The 27,336-nt window shown below is 38.4% G+C and overlaps 1 protein-coding gene across 1 annotated transcript in view; it reads left to right on the forward strand.

Moving 5' to 3' along the window:
* The window catches only part of PAX3 (paired box 3), a 100,525-nt gene that overhangs the window by 69,369 nt on the left and 3,820 nt on the right, over positions 1-27,336 (forward strand). Inside the window, exons 6-7 of the mRNA XM_050752483.1 lie at positions 9,445-9,610; positions 10,478-10,692. Of these exons, the coding sequence (XP_050608440.1) occupies positions 9,445-9,610; positions 10,478-10,692 (381 nt within the window). The remainder of the gene's footprint in view (positions 1-9,444; positions 9,611-10,477; positions 10,693-27,336) is intronic.

Raw genomic sequence — 27,336 nt, forward strand, 5'->3', positions numbered from 1 at the left:
ATGCCACCAGGCCCGGCTAGTTTTTGTATTTTTAGTAGAGATGGGGTTTCACCATGTTGGTCAGGCTGGTCTCGAACTCCTAACCTCGTGATCTGGCCGCCTTGGCCTCCCAAAGCGCTGGGATTACAGGCATGAGCCACCGTGCCCCCCTTTTTTTTTTTTTTTAAATTATACTTTAAGTTCTGGGATACTTGTGCAGAACGGGCAGGTTTGTTACATAGGTATAACACATGCCATGGTTGTTTGCTACACCCATCAACCCGTCATCTACATTAGATATTTCTCCTAATGCTATCCCTCCCCTAACCCCCCACCCCCAACAGGCCCTGGTGTGTGATTTTCCCCTCCCTGTGTCCATGTGTTCTCATTGTTCAACTCCCACTTATAAGTGAGAACATGCAGTGTTTGGTTTTCTGTTCCTGTGTTAGTTTGTTGAGAATGATGGTTTTTCCAGCTTCATAAATGTCCCTGCAAAGGACACGAACTCAAGGGATGATATCCTGAAGGAATGAAGAGAGATATATGAAGATGGCAGATTTAATTTTTTTTTTTTTTTTTTTTAAGAGACAGAGTCTCATTCTGTAGCCCAGGTTGGAGTACAGTGGTACGATCACAGCTCACTGCAGCCTCCACCTCCTGAGCTCAGGTGATCCTCCCACCTCAGCCTCCCAGATAGTTGAGACTTCAGGTGCATGCCACTATGCCTGGATAATTTTTTGTAGAGATGGGATTTTGCCACGTTGCCCAGGCTGTTCTTCAACTCCCAGGTTCGAGCGATCCACTTGCCCTGGCTTCCCAAAGGGCTGGGATTATAGTCATGAGCCATTGTGCTGGACCCAGAGGGCAGACTTAAGATGAACTTTCCAGGCTAGATAGATATTCACTGGACCAGTTGCATAAGGAGAGTATATTAGTAATAGGGAATTATATGAGCGGAGGCACAGAGAGGTAGAAGTGGTGGGTAACATGTAAGATGACCTTTCATTTTCACTCTAGTCATATTGGGAGAACAGTTAGTTTGATTAGAATGTAAGGAGTGGTAGGGTGGTGGAAGAAATGGGGTTTGGTAGCTAGGTTGAAGACATCCTGTGGAGGTCTTGGGTTTCAGGCTAGTGAGCTCACATTTGATGTGACAGGGAGTGGGGGCTATGGCATGAGATAGGTAGTGGCAGTGGGAATGGCAAGGAAGAGATGGTGGTGAAGGTATTCAGAGGTAGAATGGGCAACTGATTGTGTAATCTAGAAGTGGGGAGGAAGGTGAGTGAAAGGAAGAGTTGTAGATACACCAAGGTTCACAGGGCTGATGTTTTAAAGTTAGGAAACGTATTATCATTGGGAAACAGTGTTTCTCTCCACCGCACAGTGTAGAAATAACCTTTATTAACTAAATTACAATATTTTAATAGAAAAACATTTTAATACAGTATTGATATAGTAATATTATATAATATACTACTATATAAATATTATATTAACATACCATTAATATTACTATGTCAATGTAATGATATTAATATGCATATTAATATAACATGATTTGTGGTTAATGGAGGTCATTTCTGTGCGGTGGGGAGAAAAACTCTGTCTCTCAATCAAATGGGCAAATTAAATCATATTATAATAGTATAATATTATAGATAACAATGTTGTAAATAATGTGTTTCAAATCTACTTTGCTTTTATTATAGTTCTGTGATTACCTGCAAATGTTAGGTGAGGTCCAATCATGTGTCTTTTAAGTGGCCACTATATTTCAGGATTTGGTACCTGTCCTCTGTAACTGGTCAAGCCCACCTACTAGATCTGGTTTTTTTTTTTTTTTTTTTTTTTTTTTTTTTTTTTGAGACGGAGTCTCACTTTGTTGCCCAGCCTGGAGTACAGTGGCTTAATCACGGCTCACTGTGTAGCCTCGATCTTCCAAGCTCAAGTGATTCTTCCGCCTCAGCTTCCAGAGTAGCTGGGTCTACAGGTGTGTGCCACTATGTCTGGCTAATTATTTTTCTTTCTTTTTTTTTTTTTTGTAGAAATGGGGTCTTGCTATGTTGCTCAGGTTGCTCTCGAGCTCCTGGACTCAAGTGATCCTCCCTTCTCGACTTCCCAAAGTGTTGAGATTACAGGTGTGAGCCACTGGCACTAGATCTATTTTTAAGATAGGCCGAGTATCAGCTCTGAACTCAATGTGAGTAAAAAAACCAAAAAAAACCAAAAAACCAAAAAACAAAACATTTATTGTAAAGAGATCAGACAATGAGTGTGATGGAAAACTGAGGAGTGTTCGGTGTTGCTCTCTTTCATTCCTGCCTTTGTCAAAACTAAGGATGGAGACAGAATATATTTCAAACCCATGTAGCTTGTACAGCACCCAGCATTCTCATCTGGCTCAATGAATGTCAAAGGATAATAATAATAATGGCCCATTAACTTTCAGAGGACATGGGATCAAACCAATAAAGAGTAGTTCATACTTTTCCATATAGTGACCTCCTCTTCGAAGCAGGGCCTTCATTAACGTAACAGCTGTCTTAATGTGGCTTTAACCCGGTGACTCTTGACATTCCTTATGGCTTCTTTAGTTCCCTTGAGACACATCATGGCTCGCACTACAGCTGTGATCTATAGCCTAACAAATTCCCTAGAACACCCAGCATATGGGTCTTTTACTTAACCCAGCAGGAAAAAGAAGGGAGTAGTTAATCACTGATTAAAATGCCAGAAGAAAATCCTTTAGTTTTTAGAGGATCTGGGAAAGCAGTAGCCAAGTCAACTCAGTTTGAGTGATAGCCAGAAAGTGGGAGTTAGTTTAATTTGGGGCACCTGGGAAAACCAAACACGAAACCCCCCAAACCCCAAACCATGTCTACATTTCATTTTTTTCCCCCTGAGGAAAAATATTTCTACACTCTTCTAAATAGAGATGGGACTAAAACTATAATAACTTTAGCTTTTGTCAGTGTTTTATATAAATTCATTTAGGCTGTAGCTGTGTTGAGTTTATCATAACCAAATATGAGTACACAATGTGAGAATTGTTGTATACTAATGACTATTTGCCTAGTAATAATAACACTACAAGGTGGGTTTTTTTTTTTTTTTAAAAAAAAAAGATGTTTTGCCTAATTCATCTGTAATTAGGGTAGCTGTTATTAATATTCTGCAAGTAATGACAAACATCAAAGTTTTGTGGGGAGGAATTACTTGCAAATATTAATTAATTTTTTTTTGAGACAGGGTCTCATTCTGTTGCCTGAGCTGGAGCACACTGGAGTACAGTGGTGCGATCTCTGCTCACCGCAACCTCTGCCTCCTGGGCTCAGATGATCCTCCCGCCTCAGCCTCCTGGGTAGCTGGGACTACAGGCTTGTGCCACCATACCCGGCTAATTTTTGTATTGTAGAGATGAAGTTTCACCATGTTGCCCAGGCTGATCTCAAACTCCTGGAATCAAGCAATCCTCCTATTTCAGCCTCCCAAAGTGCTGAGATTACAGGTGTGAGCCACTGTACCTGGCCCAAATATTTGTGATGTGCAAAAGTTTTAGTAAATATTCCATCGAAGCATCCCATGAAGTAGGCAAGTAACATCCTCTTTTACCACCAAGACAATGGAAGACAGAAAAAAAGTTACTGGGGAAATAGAATTTAACTAGGAGTTAGACGATATGGGTTTGGTTCCCAGTTGACAAATGTGTTTTGTTGAGCAAGTTACTTAATCCTGCTGGAATCATTTTGGACTTCAGGTTTTAAATTTTTTTTAATTTTAAAATATATGGGGTTAGTTGGATCCATGATCTAAGCTTGGGTTCATGCCCCACCAGGATAATCATGGATGGACTTCAGGAGATCTGGGAGATTTAAGATTTGTACACAAAATTTTGCTCCTTTGCTTGTGTATGTGTATACACAACTGTTAACCAGAGAAAGGGGGCCTCTGGCTTTCATTATATGTTCAAATACCTTTCCCCCATGCCCCAATTAAAAGCTAGTAGAACGCATGATTTCTCAGGACCCTTGTAGCATCAGTAATTTAGGATTCCCAAAAAATAACAATGGTGATTCCCAAGGGTCCTGAGAAATCATGCATTTTGGGAATGACCCAAATGCATGATTTCTCAGGACCCTTGGGAATGAGAAAGGGAATGAGAATATGACAGAATCCTTATAGCATCAGTAATTTGGAATTCCCAAAAAAGCACCAGGGTGATTTAAAGCAGTCTAACTGATCTGTATAGTTCAGAAGTTCAGATAGGTATAGAATATCCTAAGCTTCATAATGAAGCAAACATATGTTCATCCTGAAGCTCTTTGCAGGAGTTTGCTTTTGGGATGTATCAAGATGCAGTTGAGTGTGCTTTTGTGTGTGTCCATGGTCTTTTCACATGCATGGGAGCATGGCGTTCCTCCTGTTCAATCTGGCCCATCCTGTTTCCAACCTGCTCTCTGAATGGTGGCCAAAGTTGGATAGCAGCAGTGATAGGAAGGCTGGGAGAACCTGGTATAGAAAGAGAAAGGAGGTGAGAGTGAAGGAGAAGGTCCAGGGAAATGAGCAGCTTGCCATGAATTTCTCTACTTGGAAAGTACTGTACTTGGCACTTCAGCATTCAACATCCTGAGTCTAGTATTTAACCAAACGTTTTACAATCTTGTTGCAAATTCTCTTTCTAAGGATTAACTATTATGTTCTCTCACCATTTTTCAAATTGCCTTTGAAATAATCCATCTTGAATAATACAGGCTGAGTTGCCTTTGAGAACGCCACCAAAAATGTGAACCAGTAATTTATTGATGGGCAAAATTAGGCTGACACCATGGGACAATTAGCACTAATCCATGAAACTTGGAAGCAAATTTGACCTAAGCCTCCATTGAAGTCAAACCGGCTTTCAATTATTTGAGGTGTTCCCTGGGCACTTTCCTGTTTACTCATAGACACAAAAGGCTTTGACTGGACACCACAGAGTGAAGGAAGCAAAACAGAGCTTTAATTCTTGGTTTTCTCAGATAGAAGTGTCAGTGTGAGACTTTTTACTTAATAGCTAACATTTATTGAACATTTAATATCTCCTTGGTATTCTTTTGAATGCTAAGATTGTACTGTATTTTTAATTGTCACAACAATCTTGTGAAGTAGTTTTTGTATTCCTCATTTAGCACATGGGAAAACAAAGACCCCCAGATATTAAGCAAATTGTTCATGGTCACAGAAGTATTAATATAAGTGAGGAGTTGAAATTCAACTTTTGCCTGGTCTGCATTGCACACGTGAATAAGATGTATTGTTGTATCTTTACTGTAGAAAGTACTAGTTTCCCCATCCTCACCCGTCCCCACAACTTGTAATGTTGAGAGTCTGAACAAATTGGTTTGCTTACTCATGAAGAGAAAAAGTTAGGAAAATTTCTTTTCTAATTACTATCTTTTTTTCCTACTTATCATGATGTTATGGGGCTCTTTCAACCAATTTAAATTTTGTTTCAAAAAATCACTGGACATTATACTACCAGATGCATCTAAAGATCATTTTTCAAAGACATGAAATACGGCTTTATGGAAGGGCTCAGTAGAGAGACATCCAAGTTGGGAAGTACAGGAGGCAGATAAAAACGAACCAGGCTGCAGTTTATCAAATGAAATAACAACTTGCTTTGAGGGAGACTTTTGGTGTAATATTATACATGCAGTGATAGGCAATTAACTGTGCCTAATAGTATAGTAGGTTACTGACCAATTTGTACCTCCTGCCCCCACTTCCTTAACATGCTAAGTGTGATGTGGAAGGCCAGGTAATCTTGTATGGGGATAGTAAAATTACATTGAATTGTAGATCATAGAATTTCATTTAAACGTGTGTAGTCAACTTTGTAAAGCTTGTTCTTTCCACCCTACTGGCAAAGACATTGTGTGGAAAATTTCTTTTCTCTCCTAGAACATCAGTCATAGGCCAGTTTGCCTCTGTTGCTACTGCTGTTCTTTTCAAAACAAGGGGAAATTTCTAGAAAGTGTAACCACTGAGTTATAAATATGTATATTATAGATGAACTTATTCAGTGTTATACACTCACACATGCCATTCCGTAGATTGTTCATTGATTGTCTGTTAGGAATTAGTGATTCAATATTGAAAGAGTTATCTAAGACTTAGGAGTATCAAGAAAATTTCAGTTAAATGTGGACTGATAACAGCCTCCTAGGATCACTACACTTGGTTTGTTCAGGTATTGAAAGTGAAGGTCATTTCTAGGGTACTCTTTTTAGTCTACTAAACATAGAAGATTTGTCTTTTTTGAGTTTCAAAACATAAAGAAGGCAAAGACCAGTTCTTAATTTGCAACTTTAGTGTATTTTCCCTTTAATGCTTCTTTTGACAAATTCAGCTGGTTCTAGAAAATGCAGAAGGCTGGCAATGGTAAGATGATAAAAAAATTGGGTTAAATGGCCAGAGACAGGTAGGCCAGTCCTCACTAAGCCCTGGTTCTCTCAGAAATAGCCCTCTGGATTTATTTCACCTAAATTTAAACATTTGGATTCCTTCCTTTGGGAATCTCTTGAACCTCTTGTTGAAGTTTTGTTTTTCAGTAAAAATTTGCTTCACAACAATTTCTCTTCACTTTTTATTGTAGATATAATAGATATCGTAGTATAAATATAAGGACTTTTTAATCCAACTCCTGGTGGGTTTACTCAATGTCCTTGTTACCTATTTATGTCATTTTAGAAAATATGAAAACAAACCCCAAAACTCTTATATTCCTCCTCTGTTTGGATTCTGTCTTTTGAAGGTATTTGTAGAAACTCATGATGCTTCTTCTTTATTATTTGAGCAAAGACATTTTTGTTTTTAAAAATTGGGTTATGGTGGAGTTAGAATGAACCTTGAGTCAACAGTAACTTGAGATTGATGGAGAGATCAGGCTTCACTACCCCTGGGTTTGCTTATCTAAAGGTTATAGAAGGCAGGTGGCACACAGAGATTGGCAACAAATCTGACAACCGAAGCATACCTTTCTGAGTTCTTCATAAAGGATTTCATGGGTGGAATTGAGCATAGCGAATCTTCATGAGTGAAGTTACATCAAAACTTTTGGAAGTCCAGTTCTCCTCCCAGCAATATAAAGCTGGAGATGCACTGTACATTGCTGGGCTGGACAGTTGCAGAGGACTACCTCATCTGAGCCGGGAGTACCTCCTTAATCTTGAAGTATTATAATATAAACTGCAACCACAGTGTGTGGTATAGTACAGTGCACTCAGGCATGAACATGACCCTAATTTCCCAACCTCAGCCTCCCCAAGCTAATACAGTTTGTTCCCAGAATTTTCTTGAAAATGATTTTCTTACCCTGATGCCTTTGGGAGTCATGGTAATAGGCGCTCAGACTTGCAGTGACCACAGTTGATGCAGACCTGAAATTAAGTGCTGCTCATGGTTCTATTACCCCAGGTGGCAATTTATTAAGTTAAGTAAAACTCTAATTCAATTATATATCAACATGGGAAAATATTAACTTACCTCGTTTTCCTGTTGGAAACTTAAGGAGTATTACATGTTGATGTTTTGAGGAAGTTCAAACAGCTTTCCTTACCAGTATCTTGCAACAACGGCGAGAGAAGACAAAACTCTTTTCAGACAAATGCTTGGGTGAGTACCAAAAGTTTGAGCAAATCCCTCGGCCAAGGATTTACTAAATTGAGCTTTCCTGCTCCAGAAAAATCTTTTCCTTCCCTCTTAAATGGATCTGACTTTAAAAATTACAATTGAGTTGCAAAATTGTTAACATTGCTCTGGAAGGAAATCAATTCTCATCTTCTCTTAGACCAGCTGACCTCCTGGAACAAGCCGCATCTGCCTGCCCTGTACGACAGGAAGGAGATGTCACTTCCATCTCGAGCGATCGCTCGTCGAAATTAGAATCAAACTTTAAAATAAGCTGAAACTTTTGCTTCCAACTTTAGAGTTTTCCTAATTCTCTGTGCTTCCAAATATGGAGTTTCTACCTCTAGTGAGCAATTATTTTGGTCTCCTTGACTGCTCTGGGAATCCCATGAGGACAAGACAGCAAACTACCAGAGTGCAGAGATCCTACTTTATTCCCTTTATATCCTTCCATCCCCAAGCACAGTGCTTTCCTCCATATTCAGTTTCAATGGGTGGCTCACACCTGTAATCCCCACACTTTGGGAGGCTGAGGTGGGTGGATCACCTGAGGTCAGGAGTTCAAGACCAACATGGTGAAACCCTATCTCTACTAAAAATACAAAAATTAGCTGGGCGTGGTGGTGGGCACCTGTAATCACAGCTACTCGGGAGGCTGAGGCAAGAGAATCACTTGAACTCGGGAGGTGGAGGTTGGGGTGAGCTGAGATCGTGCCATTGCACTCCAGCCTGGGTGACAGAGCAAGAGACTGTTTCAAAAAAAACAAAAAAAAGTTTCAATGAACTTTTGATGTAGGAATTAGAATATCTTTAGTTGGTAGAAATTCTCTCTCATTTTGAGGGAAACATCATGTGTGGTCCGTGGAAAAATCACCCCAAGTTCTACATTTAAACTCTGCACATGTAAGTGTTGGGCAGGAGCACGGAACCCATTAAAGGCCTTATATCACAATTTCTCAACATTTTAGATATTCAGTTACATTTCTTGCTGTCATGATTGCCCTTTCTCTCCATTGACTCATACAAAATACTTGGGCTTTGAATTCTTTGAGGGCATTTTATTATATTGTATCTGGCTTTTCTGAATGTACCTGGTTAGCATAGTGCTTGACACAGCGTATTCTAGGAGCTTAAAGCCGTTGTTGAAAGAAATAAGACACAAATGAATTATTTTAGATTTAAAAAAAGAGGCTTTCATTTTTTGAAACACTTACCTCTTTGGCATTTATTTCCACCGAGATCAGAGCAATGTCTCATATTTTGGAAGAGATGAAAAAATGGCTCCACCTATCCTCTGTTCAGTTTATATGACCATCCAGAAGCTATACCCATAGTGACCAGAGAAATACAGAGACAGACTAATAAGAATATAAATACAAGGCTTGGTGTAATAGGCAAGGCCACATTTAGGACACGTGTCACGCAGGGTCACAGAGGCTCACGTATCCTCCCCAGAAGGCTCTCCATATGTAGGTGGGTGGGTGTTGAGGGAAGGGAGGGGAATTCCTGTTGTTCCTGCTCCTGCTCAGTGATTCCTGCCCATAGTCCTCAGAAGGTTCATGGGGGCTGCTGTTGCAAGACCATGGAGGGTCCCTGAAGCCCCTCTACTGACCTTTGACGCTAAAATTTTCTTTCAGTCATGACAATTCGCCCAAACAACACAGAAGGCGGGGAACTCTTGCATCTATTTCCCTGTCAGTCAGGGGCCTTTAATCTGTTTTAGCATGAAAAATTCATTAAGAATGTACTATTATTTAGTCAGTGAAATCCTTAACTTTTAAATTAAATCCATAGGTCTGGTTTAGCAACCGCCGCGCAAGATGGAGGAAGCAAGCTGGGGCCAATCAACTGATGGCTTTCAACCATCTCATTCCGGGAGGGTTCCCTCCCACTGCCATGCCGACCCTGCCGACGTACCAGCTGTCGGAGACCTCTTACCAGCCCACATCTATTCCACAAGGTATCGAGGAAGAGTCAAGGAGATTAAAAAGTAGCTTCCAGGCGATTTCTCTGGTGGATATTTTATACAAGTGAATCCTTCTGCAGTGCTGACACCCATGTTGTTTGTAATTATAATACATCGGGTTGTCCTGGACGTACCTGTCACATTTCAGAAACATAGTTCTATGATGTATCTGAATATCTCTAGATAAACTGTGCTGTAATAGAATTCCAATGCAGCATTTTAAAACAAAACAAACTTCCTAAATAACCATGGGATTTGCTTTTCTTTTGTTAAAATTTTACCTCTACATTTCACTCCAGTTTGCAACTAACTGGAATTCGATGATGCTTACTAACTGTAGGAATAATAGAGGGAAGGTAAGCTTTGACTAAGTCATTATTTGTTAGTACATGGAGGTGAATGGGATAAAGTTAAATTGTAAGACCCAATTATTTTGGATTATGAAATAGCATTCCAGGCATTTGAAACTATATTATTACACAAATATTTAGGTGCTTTAAAAGTATATTTGATAAGAAATTTGAGACTTGCAGTCCTTACATTGGTTAATTCTCATATTGATGAATAACATTCACTACCAAAATATGCTTGTTAGCATTGCTAATATGATTTCTACATTTGTATTCTGGGTGAGCCTGCCGTGAGAGTATATATGTTACTTACAAATATGTGCAGAGATGGGTGTGACTGTATCTGTTATGGGTGATTCTACACCTGCATGTTAAGAAATGCAATTTGAAGTGAACATTTGATTTGATCAATAGATGCTCCTGATGGCCTGGTGGCTGATGAACTTTTGCACGGAACTTTCTCTGCTGGCCTAAAAGAAAACGTGATGGTTGACAGTCTTTTTCATTTCAGCCGTGTCAGATCCCAGCAGTACCGTTCACAGACCTCAACCGCTTCCTCCAAGCACTGTACACCAAAGCACGATTCCTTCCAACCCAGACAGCAGCTCTGCCTACTGCCTCCCCAGCACCAGGCATGGATTTTCCAGCTACACAGACAGCTTTGTGCCTCCGTCCGGGCCCTCCAACCCCATGAACCCCACCATTGGCAATGGCCTCTCACCTCAGGTCAGTCCCGTGTTTCCAGACAGATGATTTGCTGTATACCAGAACCAAATACTCAATTCCCTGAGGCAGTGGTGTAATGAATTGCCAAATTTAAACCATAATGTATTCTTTATACAAGCCACATGATTTCGGTTTTCTAGTTTCCTTTCTCTCCACCCTTCCTACTGGCTTCATCAAAAGTTGTAGCTTAGACTTAAAATTCAAGTGATTTTTGATGTAATCTTGGAGACTTTGTGTTCGTATTTAGTTGTGAAGGTGTTTGCCATGTTTTGTCTTCTCCATCCTAGTTCTGGGCTTTGGTTAAGAAACTTGCAAACAGTGGCAGGCTTTTTGTTTTGTTTTTTGTTTTAAATTGTATTTGGTCAGCTGATGAAGTTTCGATCAAAAGCACCTCGTAAGAAAACACTAAAGCTTTGACAAAACAATCAGAGCGGAAGCAAACGAGTCCTGTGGAGAGAGACCCAGCTGATGACTACAAACTCTGGAATAAATGAGTTATAAATGCACAAATTAGGGGAATTACTGCTCTTTGGGACTATATAAATATTTGAATGTTGTAATTGTTTTTCTAATTGGCATTGGACTATGAGCTTTTCTTGGGAGATCATATTAATAAATTGCCTTGATAATTGCATGTGAGAGGGTTGGTTAAATTTCCTACATGTGGCATCTGTCCGAGGTTGACATTATTAGCAGTTGTTTAAATACAGATCCCTTGATTTTATTAGAGAGTGCTTGGCCCAGGTGGCGAGGATAGCTGCCCACTAAATTTGGAGAAATGTCACAAGGGGTTGCAATCTATAATTGCAATCGAGAAGCTCTTCAGAGAGTTTGAACAGCTTTATCTGTTTTCAACCCCCTTTTTCCTCTTGGTGGTTAGAAAAACAGAGAGAAGCTCAGAATGACACAAATGAAAAGTGAAAAGACAATTATACTCAATTACACACTAATCACTGACTATCACCACTGCCTAAGCACCAAGAGGGCATTCTAATAGGCAGAAAATGAGATTTTAATGGCACAAAGGGTGGCCAAAATAACGACTCGTATATATTTGCCTTCTTCGTTTTCTTCAACTTGTGGTGTGTGTCTTGGGAGTGGAGTTCCTGGGCTCTGCACCACGGTGATAACTGTGAGCAGCTGAAAAGTTCAAAGTCGGAGGAGTTGAAAAGAATGGATAGCAAAGGCAATGAAATAAACATTTCCGCCTAAAGGCAAAAGTTCATAAATCCTTTTTTGTAACAGTAAATGTAATTAAGTTTCATAGATTCCTATAGCACATCCTGGGATTAAAAAAAAAAAAAATGAAGTGGCTTTAAACCTCAGCTGAAAAATAACAACATGAAAACAATGAAAGTGCTTCCTACAGGACTTTAATACATTTTATTTCCAAGTGCTGGAATTTGTGAATGTGATTTCTGCATGAAAATAATGGACTTATATTCATAAAGTCATCCTTAAAATACCCAGATTCATAGCATATAAGCTTCTTCCACAACTTAGAAGTAACATCAAATGTACTTATCTCTGCAACTTTTTCAACATTTGTAGTTTTGGGGGCCATAGAAAAGCTTTTTATGAACGTGATTTGGTTGAAACTTTTAATATAAGTAAACTCCCGCCCTAGCTGCTTCTGAAAAGGGAGATCCCAGATTCCATTGGCATTTCTTAGTACCTTATTTTATTCAATAGCAATAAAACTAACAAGAACCTGTATTCTATAAGTGAAACTGGTAGTTTCTTGTATAAGTGTATTACCTTGTATGTTATGATGTGTATTCTTTTGTATTATACAAGTATCACATAAGTAGAATTGCTAGAATGTGATCTCCTAACTATTAATCCTTGACTTCAAGAAGCCTGGCTATGATTCTGGAGTTGATGTTAGAGCGAAATCATTCTAATACTAAGCAATGGAAAATTCATAGGCATTTTTTCCTGTATTTCTTTACTGTATCTTACATAATTATGTTAATTCCTGATTACATTGCAATATGCAAGGTATTTTGCGTTTCTGCCATACATTTCCACCTCAAACCACCACTAGGAATTTATGTTCTCTTGGTTTTTGTGGCAACCCCACTGAGTTAGAAAAGAGACACATAATATGAAGTTCTTCCTTATTTCCTCAGGCAAAGTTAAAGAACACAGGACAACGAGTAAATCAGTATCTTGCCAAACATGTTTATGTAACAATGGAGTAGGAGAATTGGATTTGAACTTAGATTTCTGTAGACTTTGGGCTGTATCACTTCTCTATGATGACTCTATTTAAACAAGAGGTGCTTGTCTGGCTTTCTTAAAAATATTTTAAAGAAAAATGTGGAGCAAAGAGCTCATGTCTAGCACCCTGGTTTGCTTGTTAACTAAAGAAGAGACTAGAGAAAGGCTGGTGACCTCTAATAAGTCACTGCTTATTATAGAGTACTTATTAATATATTGGATCATGTAACACAGACAATGTTATGCTAACTGATGATAACTAATAGCATTATGATTACCATTTCTCCTCTTCCTTGTTACTTACTCTCCTACTTCCTCTACCTCTGTCTGGTTATCTAATACGCAGAAAAACCAACTGAGGCCCAAAATGATTGTCACCTTCTGCCAGCCAAAGGACTGACAGGGAGGGAATTGAGACTAGAATCTAGGATTCCTGGTTCCTGGTCTAGGATCTTGTCTATTATAGCCCATAGTTGAATGAAGAGAAAACAGGTTTCATGAAAAAACAAATACAGGGAGTTTTAGTCATATTATAAAATAATTTAGTAGAGATTAGTTTTTTAAAGTTTTCTGTTCAGGTTAATTTATGCTCTTTTTGCTAAGTTTAATTTCCATTGGTCTTTTATCTTATCCCCAGAATAAAAGCACTGGATGTTCATTGTAGAGAAATAAAAAAAGTTGCTTACATTGCTTAAAAAGTGTCTGTAAAGTAGAAAAAAGAATCCCCCAGGGCAACTACCATGAATATCTTTGCATATTGCCTTCTAGCCTTTTTAGGTTCTTATGCCTCCTTTAGAAACATAATTGAGAAAGTAGAAAGTAGTGTATACACCTTTGTATCTTGCCTTTTCTCTGTATTTACGTGTCATCATAGGTCTTTTGCCACCTGTCAATTTACATGGAATTGGATATAGTTTTTTGAGTCACTGTCGTCAGTTCACTATATATCTCTCTGGTGGAGCTATTTGATATGTTAAAAATATTTCTGCGTTTTATTCAACTTTTCCCCTAGAGCCATTGACATTGATGTATTGTTTGCCATCCACAGTTAGAAATTGTGAGCTAGAATTCGTGTGAACCATTGTAGAATGGGCTTTCTAGTTTCTCATCAAGGAGCTAATAGACACTGTAAGGATAGCCAAAGCATTTCTCTCTCTCTCTCTCTCTCTGTGTGTGTGTGTGTGTATGTATACAATAGTTGGTTTTTGTTTTGCATCTCTAACGTATCTGTTCTCCCGAGCAAAGGCTGGGAATTAGAGCCATTTGCCAAATGGCGCATCATAGATGCCCTCAGTCCGTTCCTCAGAGAAGGCCTCAGCTTCATGAGGGGCTGGCGTGAAACAGTGTCTCAGGGAGGTCACACCTGTCCAGATGGTCAGAGCCTGACAATGGACTGATCTGTATTTGTGACAGCCTAAATCTCAGAATACCAATAGCAACCTTTAGAAACTCTGATGTTATTCCTCCTCAAGTTGCTGAAAGGGTCTGTGCATTACTTAATCATTGGCAAGGTTTTCTTGTTCTGAGGGAATCAGCAACAATATCTGGGGAATATTTTCATTTTACTTATTGGAAAACTGAGGCCAAGGCAACACAATCACCTAATTGATGGAGTGAGCTAGTGGCAGGGTTAAGAGCCAACTCTATGTCTTGTCCAGTTCTTACTAGTTCTTCTATGAACACAAATTACACATTTTAGTGGCTGGTCGCCACCAGAGGAAGCATAATGTCCTAAGAAATTTTCCAAGGGCTGCCCCACTGATATGCGACTGAATTTTCTTGCAGTCAGGGTGGAATGGCTTCACAAATGGTGGGCTTGGTTTTTCATTCCATTGAAGGCTGGATGTGTCAGGGAACTTGAGGTGAGATTCTCAGTGATGCGTGAGAGGGTGGAGACAGGCTAATGACCTCAAAATTTTCTGTCATCTCTGGATTGCTGTCTGAACTGCATAACCTGTTTGGAGATGGGGCTTATAATGAATGACAAAATACCCTCTGGGAAGGAAAGCATTTAACTCATTGCAACACAGGCTTTCTTCTGTAGTACCATCCTTCTGAAAGTTTCTGTTCTGTGGATGTGAGGACAATATAGTACAGGGGGTAATACAGACCATTTATTTCCCCTGCATCCCAGGAGAGTACATTACCAGCACCTTCCTACACATGTGGGAAGAAAAAGGAATGCTGCCTTGGAATACAGAGTGCTGAGGAAGTACTACCATATGCTCAAGATGTGAGGCTAATTAACATTTGGCCCATGTTCTTCTAATTAACTTTTCTTTGCAAGAAATACTACCCTCACTGCTCCCCCACCCCCAAGACACACATAGCCAAACCCCCAAAACAAGACCAATTAAATTAACAAACTTTTATCATTTCATGCCTCACCCCCACCCCACTTCTACAAACTCCACAGTTCTTTGATAACAGTTTCTAAAGATTTCCTGAGTGAAATACAGTATCAGTGGGTTACACGATTTCTAGGAAGTTTTCCTATTGTTTTGTAGTATACAAAATGGGCCAACTTGGCTGCATTTAGGGTTCATCAACCATTGCAAATGATTCTTCAAATGTTTTGGGTTTGGTAAAACCTAAAACACATTTTTGCCAAGCACTTTTCCTCCTTAATTTTTCAAACTGTGTATTTTAGGGAAAATTTGATCCATATGGTTTTGATTCATTTACTCTTATATCACTGACATTTTTTTTCCCTATGAAGCCATTTGATATCCAAGAAGCTTTCTGAGCTTTTCCTACATTCATTTTAAGCATTTTCCTCTCTAAAAAGAGGAAGTTCTGTTTGCAACCTCAGAGCCCATAAATTTTGAGTTCCTCTCAATTCAGCAATACTTACAAATACATTTGGTATAAATCTGGATTATTATGAACATATTTTATGTTTAGAGCAGATGGGCAGATTTTAGTTTCTGGTTTATGAGTGAAACCAATGACAAAATAAGAAAATAGGCTTAAATTACAAAAAAGTTTTGTTTTAGAGAACCTTTAACTGTTATTAATAAATCCCCATGGTAAGAACTATGCTGTGAGTCCTCGTTTCAAATTTTGTTCAGGTCTTGGGTAAGATGTAATTGAATAACCAGTACACCTGTCCTATTTCATGGATAATCTACTGAGGAAAGAAAAAATTCTCATAAAGATTTGTGTACTGGGCTTGAAAATGCCTGAATGTTTGCCCACCACTCAGCACCACTCAGGAACAAAGAGGAGGTCTGCAGATCTCATCTGCAGTTTATCCACCATTCATCTAGTAAGTCCGGCTGAATCATCACAGACTTATGGTGATGAGATACCATCTCTGAAATAGACTCAGAAAGAGCAGATAGCTCTTTACACTAAGACGACTGTGGTTAATGACATAAAATGCCAGGATCAACTTTTTGTTCTTATTCACATTTTACAAAAGCAAACCTTTAACTCTACCACCCATCCAGTTGCTTTTAAAGAATAATATTAAAATTGAGATTATTAGTGTGTAATGTATGTAAATTGCATATTTGGTGTCAGCTACGCCTATTAGGAAGCTTCTTCGTTTCATGCATATATGTATTAGACTATCATGGTTCCATTTCAAATTAGATTTCAATTGCTCAGCACAGTTCCTTTTGACAAACATTTGTTAATCCTGAAACTTATTAGGAAGAAGCATTTAAGTGTTAATATGTGTACTCAAAACTCAAGACTGTTTTTGATTTCACTTGTCATTTTTGGGACCACAGTGCTAACAACGATCTCAAATTCTTTAGCGGCCAAGGCAAAATGATGGTTGTTTGCTCATCCAAGGGGTAAGGACCTGTTATGTGGATGGGATATAGTCATTAAAAATGGTTGCAGTGGGTACTTCTCTGTTTCATTTGTTGCTGTGAAAATCTTTCCCACCGTGGCTTGGTGATTCCTTGCCTTTTTCTTTTGCTGTTGATATAGGGCAAAGCAATAAGGTTCAGCCTGGCGGTACAGCCAGCTTCTGTTTCAAGATAGATAATTTTTTGGGACATTTTTGGGTGCATATCCAGAAGCTACTTGATGCTATTCTTGTTGACAAGCCATTCATTTTGTCCATTTCACACACTGGTTGCAAATTCTGTGCCCTTGACCTGCCTTTATCATTGTGAAGAATCAGACAAGCAGATAGCCTGCCACCATCCTATTTCCCAATGGAGGGGCTTTCTTCCCTTTACACTTTCCAGGAATTCATCTGTAGAAGAAAAAGGAGTGATTTTGATTAAAGAAATTTGTTGGGTGTAAGAAATTTGTTAGGTGTCAAACAAAGCTGGGGACAGAGAGATATTTTTTTACAAAAGTGGCAGCCTCTCAAAGACTTGAGCCTCTTTCTGTTTCTTTTCTAAAGCAGTTTGTGAGCTGATTGCCAGGACTTCAGAAGCCTCCATGTTTATGAAGGCTCAAGAATGTTTATGATCATAAACGAGCCCATTTCAGCTACACCAGAATAACCACTGGCCATTTGGAGGTTTCCATTCTGCCATATCAGGTTTTCGAGATGTTCTGCTCCTGGATGAAAACATGGCTATTAATCCATTTGTTGAATCAATGCAGCCTGTAATTGACCTGGTACTTTTGGTTTTTCTCTAAGGCTGTGGCTGCTACACTTAAAGAGTATGAGGAGAGCCCTGGTTTATGTCAGCTCCAGTCATAGCCTCTTGAGTTAGTTAAATTTGGCGAATTGTGAGAGAGACAACGACTTGGCCCACATCTCCTTTTTAAAGAAAGGGAGAATGTAGCAACCAGTGACTGAATCTTACATCATGTCACTGAAATGAGCCACAAGAAAACCTTCCTTGCTGAATTAATTATTTTTGTGTCTGCTGAACTGATTTAAATAGAAATTCTGTCAGCTATGTTCTCCTGTACATTGGGCAAATCGAATGCAACAACCTTGTGTTTTCTCTTTTAGTCACATTTGAATTCCTCTAGCTATTGAGTAGAAAAAAAAAATGAGCATTATTGCTTTGTCTATAACAAAGCAACTAGGATAAAAAGTTTCTCTTTGTAGTCGGCAATACACAGCCGTGCTAGATACTATGTGGGGCCAATGGCCTGAATCAACCTTTTATATGTGGTTGGAATGCAATGTAAAGCTTTTAATTTATTATTGCATTTGCAAAATGGCAATATCTTCAGAAATCTGAATACTTGCATATTTATTCAATTAGGGGATGAATGTGTGCTTTGTATTACAGGCATAGAAGACTTGATTCAGTCATTAGTTGTATACTGTTTGTGTGTGTGTGTGTGTGTGTTTGTTTTTCCAAAGAATCTGTCTCTGTAAAACAGTCTGGGTTTCATCAGAGGTATATATTTTTCAATGTATAGTATAATATTTAAAAATTGCTCTTGACATTTAGCTCGAATGCAGTAAACTAGAGTTTCTGAGATTAGCGATTGCATTGGTCCTGCTGATCAATGGAACAGATGGCAAATTGGGAGACATTTGAGGAGAGTGCATTTTGCAGAATCATGGGGTATTGTGTCTACATTGGAGGGAATATTTCTTAGCTGTAAGATGACTGTTCGGGTAACCTTTAGCACTGAACTAATGAAAGAAGCAAGCATTACTTAAAGAAGTAACTCTTCTTTTTTTTCTCACGAAAATACTAATATCTCATTTTGGGCAGCTTGTATTAAAAAAAAATCTAGTTAAACTCTTGCATCTGTCAAACTCTTGCATCTGTCCTGAGATTTCAAAATACCTGCTGTAGAGATGATCCTCTATTTGTGTCGCTCTGTGCTTCTAGCTCAATGTCAACCGTTCCATGACTCTTCCAGGCAAAATTTCTTTTTTAGCTTCTATTGATGCCACATTATTATATTTATACCTTGTTAAAACACATACTAGACTCTATTCTATTATAGTGTATCCATACCCCCACTGCCTTTGATTATAAGCTTCTAGAGGAATGATACTATTTGCACACTCTGAAACCAAACCAAGTCTCATGATAAAGACTTGTTCCCCAAAGCAGGCTCTGTAGAACAGTGGTGTGATAGAAAAGCATTCTGAAGGTAAAATTTGGTAAAACTCAGAAATTACATCCCTTTACCTTTCAGTGTATGAGTGCACATTAGCCTACTAAAGGCCCTGACAAGTCTTGCAGTATGAAAATATGTTTAACTTTGTTTAATTCAGTGTATTCTAATCTGATTATGGCACCCTTTTGTTGAATACCGAGCTATCAAGTTTTGAGGAACATCTCCTGGGATGTACTGAATGATGGAAAACCCAGGTGGAGACCCAACTCTTGATTCATTTGTTTCTAAAATGGCTTCTTGATTTTTTCCATGGGTGAATGTTTTTCTCTAATTAATGTCTGATAGTGCCTTCTACCTTAAAACAGTGTCAGCCGTTTGTGTAAGAACTTAGAGTAGGGGGAGACTAATTTTAAAGAAGAGACTATAAACTACCTAATAATATTTAGGATGAGGCAAATAAGGGGGTAAAGGAGAAGAAAGAATTCCTATCTAGTGAATTGATTGCAGTGTAAGTATAACTCATTAATTTAAAGACAGCCCCAATAGAGTTCAAACTTATCAGTCGCTTACTAGCTGCACATTTTCACATAAACTGTTTAAACTGTCTCAGCTTCTGCTGTGCCTTCTTGTTCAACTTAGATGATACTAAAAAAAATCGTCTTGTAGACTTAGGCTGAGGAACATTAAATGCTTTTTTATAAAGCTAATGCTGTTGCAACAGGGCTTCATTATTGTTGACTTAAAAATACCATGTATGGCCAAGTGTGGTGGTTCACACCTGTAATCTCAGGACTTTGGCAGGCTAAGGTGGGATCGCTTGTGTCTAGGAGTTTGAGACCAGCCTAGGCAACATAGTGAGACCTCCTCTCTACAAAAGATACAAAAATTATCTTGGAATGGTGGCCTGCACCTGTAGTCCCAACTACTCAGGAGGCTGAGGTGAGAGGACACCTTAAGCCCGGGAGGGTGAGACTGCAGTGAGCCATGATTGTACCATTGCACTCAGCCTGGGTGACAGAGTCAGAAAAAAAATTATGTGAATCTCTGACAGAAAATATCCTTTTGCTTGTCCATGAAAAATAAAGCAAACATGGAAACTGAGTGACATCAAAGGAAAGGCGGTATGTTGGTAAACTTACCACTTGAATATTTTCAAGTATTCCACTTAGACATTTCAAAGATCTAAGGATTCATATTGATGTCCACTCAGAATGCAGTAACTCTAAGGTGGCTGGATAAGATAGTCTCCAGAAATATAATGTACTAATATCAATTTATTTGAGAAATTCAGATTACAATAACATGAGAACCCACTATAATGAAAACCAAAGTCAACCATCCTTCATTTCATGGGGCTGGGAGCAGGGAGGGGAGAGGGTCGTCCTGCTGTTTTTCTTTTTGTATTCTAGTTTTGACTTATTGAAATGTAATATTGACATGAATGTATTTTTGAAAATATACAGTCCCTCTTCTATAACAATAGATAATGGGTAAATTAGAAGCATGATACTTGCCTCAAAGGCAGGGGAATCTGATATGCAGTGATGCTTCTCTCTCACCAGCCAAGGATAAGGGTAGCTAAAACATCATGTACCATCAAAAGGTTTTGGAACAGCCGGGCGCGGTGGCTCACGCCTGTAATGCCAGCACTTTGGGAGGCGGGCGGATCAGGAGGTCAGGAGATCAAGACCATCCTGGCTAACACAGTGAAACCCCGTCTCTACTGAAAATACAAAAAATTAGCCGGGCGTAGTGGCGGGCGCCTGTAGTCCCAGCTACTCGGGAGTCTGAGGCAGGAGAATGATGTGAACCCAGGAGGTGGAGCTTGCAGTGAGCCGAGATCACACCACTGCACTCCAGCCTGGGTGACAGAGCAAGACTCCGTCTCAAAAAAAAAAGGTTTTGGAACATAAGGGGCAATCTAAGTGATTTTGGGAGCACTTTTTAAAATCACTAGATTACAAAGATTTTATTTTGCTAGGATCTGCAGGAGCAGAATTAGTTTCTGTAGATGGAAGTAGATTCTGTATGTTGCCAGTCTACACCAAGCTGCCTGTGCGGTAGGAGACATAACCACTGCCCAGATTATGACCATAAGTACAAGTCGTAAGGTAGAAAAGAGAGCACAGCATCATTATTGGTTCAGCATCCCTGGAGTTAGGAATGGGAGAGAATTAAGGTAAATACGATTTTAGCTTAATGGTGTAGTAGTTTCTAGCTTTTGGAAGACTGTGTTCTCAGATGTTGTCTCACGTTTGTAGAGTTGGTACAAATTCCATTAATTTGATTAAATTTAATATTTTTTTGAGACAGAGTGTCACTCTGTCACCCAGGCTGGAGTACAGTGATGCAAACATGGCTCATTGCAGCCTTGACTTCCTGGGCTCAGGTGATTCTCTTCCCTTAGGCCCCCAGTAGCTGGGACTACAGGTGCATGCCACCACACCCAGCTAATTTTTTTTCTTTTGTAGAGACGGAGTTTTGCTGTATTGACTAGGTTGGTCTTGAACTCCTGGGCTCAAGCAATCCTCTGGCCTCAGCCTCCCGAAGTGCTGAGATTACAGGCATGAGCCACCACATCTGGCCAAATTCCATGAATTTTAAATGAATGCTTATTCTGTCTTACCAGAGAGCCTATGAAACAGACCAGAAAGTGTTTTCTAAAGAGTATGCTCATGCCTGTTCTCCATTTCCCCATGATTAACAGAAATACGTTTCCTGACATCTACTCATCAGTATCACAGGTAAATCAGTATCGCCAGGTATTTTCAGTTAGTTCTTTTCTTTATCTTAAGGATGTACCTTCCTTCACATGAAGAGAAGGGTAGGGAAGTTTCTTTTCTGTAGTCTTCAGACATTTCATAGATGGAACCTTATGCTATTGACTTTGGGCAGCCACAGAAATATTTGTTTACATCCTACATAGTTTGGAAGAAAGAAGACATTTATTTGTTGAGCTGGACAACCATTTTCTTCTTTTAGCAGATCAGAATGTCTGCCTTACATGTTGTTAGAGTGGTAGGTGGAGGGAAAACTTTTAGGGAAATGGGAATATAGCATATATAGACCAACATTCCTCTGCTTGGGATAGGCAGAGTTGAAGCTCTTTTTGCTAAAAGGCAGTGTTTCTAGTTTATTATAAGTGATCTGTGAGTCTCAAATGGTACTGTGAAGTTAAAGGTCAGCAAGATTTGCATTTATGAATGGTTATTAGGGTGAATCAGCTCTGCATTTCCTTACATGGAAGTTTGGTTTACAGGCAATTAGAGAGAAAATTTTGAATGCCATATCACTGAAGTATTGTGAGATGCCCAAACATAGAGCTTTTCTCTTTCTATATTTAGAATCCCAAGTCTCAAAGGGTCAATTAATATTTAGCAAAAGTATCCTAGAGTAGTCATGAAATGAAACCAAGATACACGTTTGATTTTCCACAGTCATGTTCTCAGACTGAATTTTGAAACGGTGATAGGTTTGAGCACACACGCTTTAGAGGGCTACTGTGGTTGTGAGAAATTTCCTGAAATGAGAAGAGTTAACAGCAGGTAATGTCATTCCTCCCAGAAAGAGTTTGAGGCTCTCTGTGTTAAGTGATGAATGAGGGTATCTGACCCACATCTGTTTTACATTAGAATGGAACATTGCCCTGACATCCTCAGGAGCATTTGTCAAGATTCCCTGGACAGAGCTTCTGTAAATTACATGTTGCAAATGTGTCAGGGTCAGATAAGAGGATATCATTAACTCCCCCAAGTTTACTCAGGGCTCCGTCAGTCCCTCTTAATATGCTAAGGGCCAACAATTTTCCTTGAGCCGTTTTGTTATATTTTTCATTCATAGAAGAAAAAAATATTTGCTATACTCCCCCGATATTGCACATGTTCTTTTCCCATAAATCATATTAATTGTAGACATGGTCACAAAGCATATTAAATGCAGGCATGCGTAAATGAATTAAAACATATGAGAATTTTATTATGCCCATGGTGGGTCTAACATAGTCAAATACCAGTGGTATTAACTGGCATGCTTTTTCATTTAGGTGGAATGAGCTTTTCCTTAATGGGCTTTATTGATAATAGATGGACATGATATGGTTATTCATCACTGGCTAGAAGTAAACTAGAAGTTATATATATATATACTTTAGAGGGAAGACTAGAAGGCTGAAAAACCCTTTATATCATACAAAATCATAATTCACAATGGTTTTTTATAAAACAACTAAATGTGCATATAAAATGTTAAATTAAAAGAACATCTGCCTTGTTAAGAACAAGTACCTATGGTTATGCAACTCATTTCTGTGCTAATTCTCTGTCTAGATTTATATTTTAGTCATCAGTCCCCAAAGAATATTGCTACTAAATTTAGCACTTAGCTCTATTGAGCAATACGTATTCAAAATAATTGGTAAAAAATAAGCTATTTCTGTGATTGGTCACAGGGCTGGAGATGAAACATACATAACCCCTTAGAGTTTAACTGAGACAATACTTACTGTACTCTTTACAATGAAAACTTGGAAATGTATGCTGCATATGAAGCACACTTGTCTGGCACTCATACTTCTTCATCATGCACTAAGCACAGCTACTTGTAAAATGTAGGCTAAGGATTAAAATAAAACAGATAAAGACATACTAAGCTGGGCATTTTACATGCACAGGTTTTCTATCTGGTTAGGTAAAGGTCAGTCTTGGCCTTTCCCTAACTCTCAGGATGGGTGAGAAGGTCACCACACATACCTTAAGAGAAACTTCTGCCTTCAGGCAACTTCCCTCTTGTGGCTTTCAAACAGACAGGACCCAAAATCTAATTATTTAGATGCTAATCAACTGCAGGATAATTCCTAAGGCATTTGAATCTGAGGACAACATTTTCAGGAAAGTCTCTGCTCTTTAAATTTAGTTTTTTAACCTCAAAGATACAGTTACTGAAATTTAACCATTAGATGACTCCAGTAACACCCATATTGGTAAAAAAAAAAATTGGATAAATATTTGAACATTTTTGTTTGATTCTGAAAATAAATTATATCTAAATAAAAGATATAGTCAGTAGATTTTTGGAGGAAAGGATAGAAGGCTGAAAAAACTCTTTATGTCATACAAAGCTGTAATTCACAACATTAAAAAAAACTAACTAAATGTGTATGTTAAATGTTAAATCAGAACATCTGATTTCTTAAGAACAGGAAAGAAAATAAAGACGTGAATCAAGAATTCCTACTAAAGAAAAAAGAAGCGCCTGGATGTACACCATAATTTACTAAATCATTTTAGATTTCTGATAAGCTTCAGGCACTTTCAACTGATGGGAAAACCATAATGCTTGTGCCAAGACAAATATTTTCCAGACATAGTTTTAAAGGTAAATCTTCATTTGGCCCACAGTTTTTATCTTTTTTATTTAATCTTACAATAGGAAAATTAATTCAAGAGAAATATGGCATGGAGCAATTGTAAAGACTTAAGTTTTTCCTGAACCATATAATCTTCCAATCAAGATATAAACAACCTATTTGGAATTCTGAAACTTGAGAATGAGTTTAAAGAGATCTTCACAAAATGTCTCTCTAATAATGCAAAAGATGGAGGAGCTGGTAGAAGAAATGTGGACATAAATTCGGAAGCTTTGAATTTGTTTTTAAAGGCTGTTCAGAAAACAGTTTAGGAACAGTATGTGGGACACATTTTGGAGGTAACAATTCAGAAATCTGCTTAATAGATTTTGTTTTTAGATGGTTCACAACTAAAAGTAAAAAGAAAGAGTTCTCCTTACTTCCTTTTCTGGCGAGACAGAACAGAGATCTTTATTAAAGAAAAACTCTTTCTGGTCATTGCATCTCCTGGATTTACCTGGCATTCAATGAGTGTGATCAGTGTTCAGGAGACAGAACTGAGTAGCCTTGAATTTGTTTCTTTTTCTTTGAAATTGTTTGTCAAAACTAGGCAATCAAGCTTCTCTAATACCCCAAATTAAAACAACAACAAAAAAATCAGGTACAAAATGCCAGCCCTGTAGTAGAAATAGCTTACTAATGGTTTAAGGGGAGGGCAAAAAAATCCACTTTACAACAAATGAAGGTTTTATTTTAGGCTTTGAATTACAAATTCGAAGGAATTTGTAGGAAAAGCATGCATAAAAGAAATTCTAACATTATTCTTAAAAAGAAAATGTGACTGGAAGGCATTCCATAACCATATTGGATAAGTTCTAAGAAGTTCATTTACCAACTTGTTTGTGCACAGAAAGAAATTTCCATAGCTTCCCTTGAACCACGTGAAACACAAAGTAGCTTTTAAAGAAACATACATGAAAGTGTAACGGAACCTTCCACAGAGATTTGAGGTTTTACATTATGTGAGGGGAGAGTAATGCATTTTCTATTGATGTCCTCACTTCCCCTGCCAACACATAATTTTAAAAAATGTAAAACAGTAGGTTTGTAAAATGGTGTATATTTCTCAAGTTTTCTCAGTGTGAAATATTGAAATAAATCACATTATAGTTATTTATTAATCTCAGTTTCAGGCCAAATGTAGGAAAATGTTAGTGCAGTATTCCCCATCCTTATAAGATTCTTGAGATTATGATAATCATATGTGACCATCACAGTGGAAATAAGAACTTGTGAATGTCTGTCTTAGGGGCTCTATCAGGGAAGTCAAAGGAACAAAAGATAACTGGTCTCTGGTCCCCTCTGTGCCCTCACATCAGCCCCTGCAAGTATTGGTTTGCTGTGCTGAGTGCTGTGGCTAAAGGAGACGCCCTCACTAGCTTCCTGTGTGTGACAATAGTGACACACAGGAAGACTCTGCAGGTGTCCTCCCTATTTGAGTCATGTTTCAGGATGTCTTAAAGCTACTCAGCCCTAGAATCTTTGAGGAACTATCTTTCTATTGCCCTAATATGGCCCTGCAGACAGGGTACCTTCTCCATCCTTCAATAGATATACTTCAAGGTCTTAGAGTTAAATCCTGTCCTAAGGAATTTTCTAATGCAGTGACTGCCAAAAACTGCTTCATGAACAACATCATAAGCTGATTTTTGCTTATAGGAAGGACTTGTTTCTTCTCTTTTAGGACCTTCTTGGGTCCGCCTATCCCCTGTAATTGCTTATTGCTGCCTTCAAAGTTATGCAAACAAAAAATGTATGGCAGGGGATTTTTAAAAAAGTTTATCACAAAAATGTACATATAGCTCATGGGAAAGTGTGCATGTTTTGAATAAAATTCTGCTCTGAGCTCATCAAGTATAACTGTAGATAGAGCATTCCATTTCTCCCTTAAAGCGACATACCATTGACTGAATTTCAAGTAAGTGTCTTCATGAAGGACACTATTAATTTAAAGTTTATTTTCCTTTTATTTAGTGCCACTGGATATCTTTCCTCTCTGGACTAATATAGTTACCAAATTGCTTTTTCTAAGTTTTTGAATTTTCCTTAACACAACTTATTCCTGGTAAAATATTTAGCCTGTGCGATGTATTCCCTTTCATTAAAAAAATCACATTTTAAAATGTTTTTATGTTCATGTCCAATCTCACTCATCAGGATCTCACACAAAAATGTACTCCTGATGTGAAAAGAGTGTGACCAGCACCAAACAACCTCTAACTTAAAGAATCTTTCCTTCTAAAAGAGATGTCTAATTTGGGCTGAAATTTCATAATTAATAAATTAGTGTATCAACTGAAATTCATGAATTTTCCAGGTATACCCTGTGAAATCATCTGTAAAGCTCAAAGAAACGCAAAAAGAACCCATGTAGATGGAAAACATATCCAGGAACTAATTTAAATCCATTCTTAGTTATGTTCAAGTTTTTTAAAATAGAGAAATGAAGAAATTAACTTGCTATAAACCATGCTGGGTAGGGCCCTAAAAGAGCCTACATTCTAGTGATTTTCCATCTTCCTGGAATTGTCAGTCCTGTTGATGCTTACTTTATTTTTTGACTTTCACTTTCTCCAAATCCCCATTAAAACAAAACTAAGCTCTGCCACAAATGATGTTTTGTTTGTTTGTTTGTTTTAAAGAATATAACATTTTAAAAAATTGTAAAAAACAGATGTTTTACCACATAGCTCAAAAAATTTTACATTCCTGGGATGTCTTTCAAAATGTGGGCATTGCTGTGTTGCTTTGCCCACACGGGCCCACCTTCCCATGTGCGTGCATAGACAATAACTCAAATGAAAGAGAGACAGCAAAATGAAAAACAGGATTTCTGGGGAAGGCAGGGACATCCATCCAAATGATCTGTTCAAATGGAGGAAGAGTGGATAACTGATAACCCACAGAAGGTGGATCTCTTTTTCTCTGTCTGTTGGGGGCTAACTGAAGATGGATCAGCTCAGAGCTGTAGTTCAAGAAGATTTGGCTTAATCATAAGGATTATGCAAACC

Source organism: Macaca thibetana, chromosome 12 (assembly GCF_024542745.1).
Source record: "Macaca thibetana thibetana isolate TM-01 chromosome 12, ASM2454274v1, whole genome shotgun sequence".
NCBI classification, from domain to species: Eukaryota; Metazoa; Chordata; class Mammalia; order Primates; family Cercopithecidae; genus Macaca; species Macaca thibetana.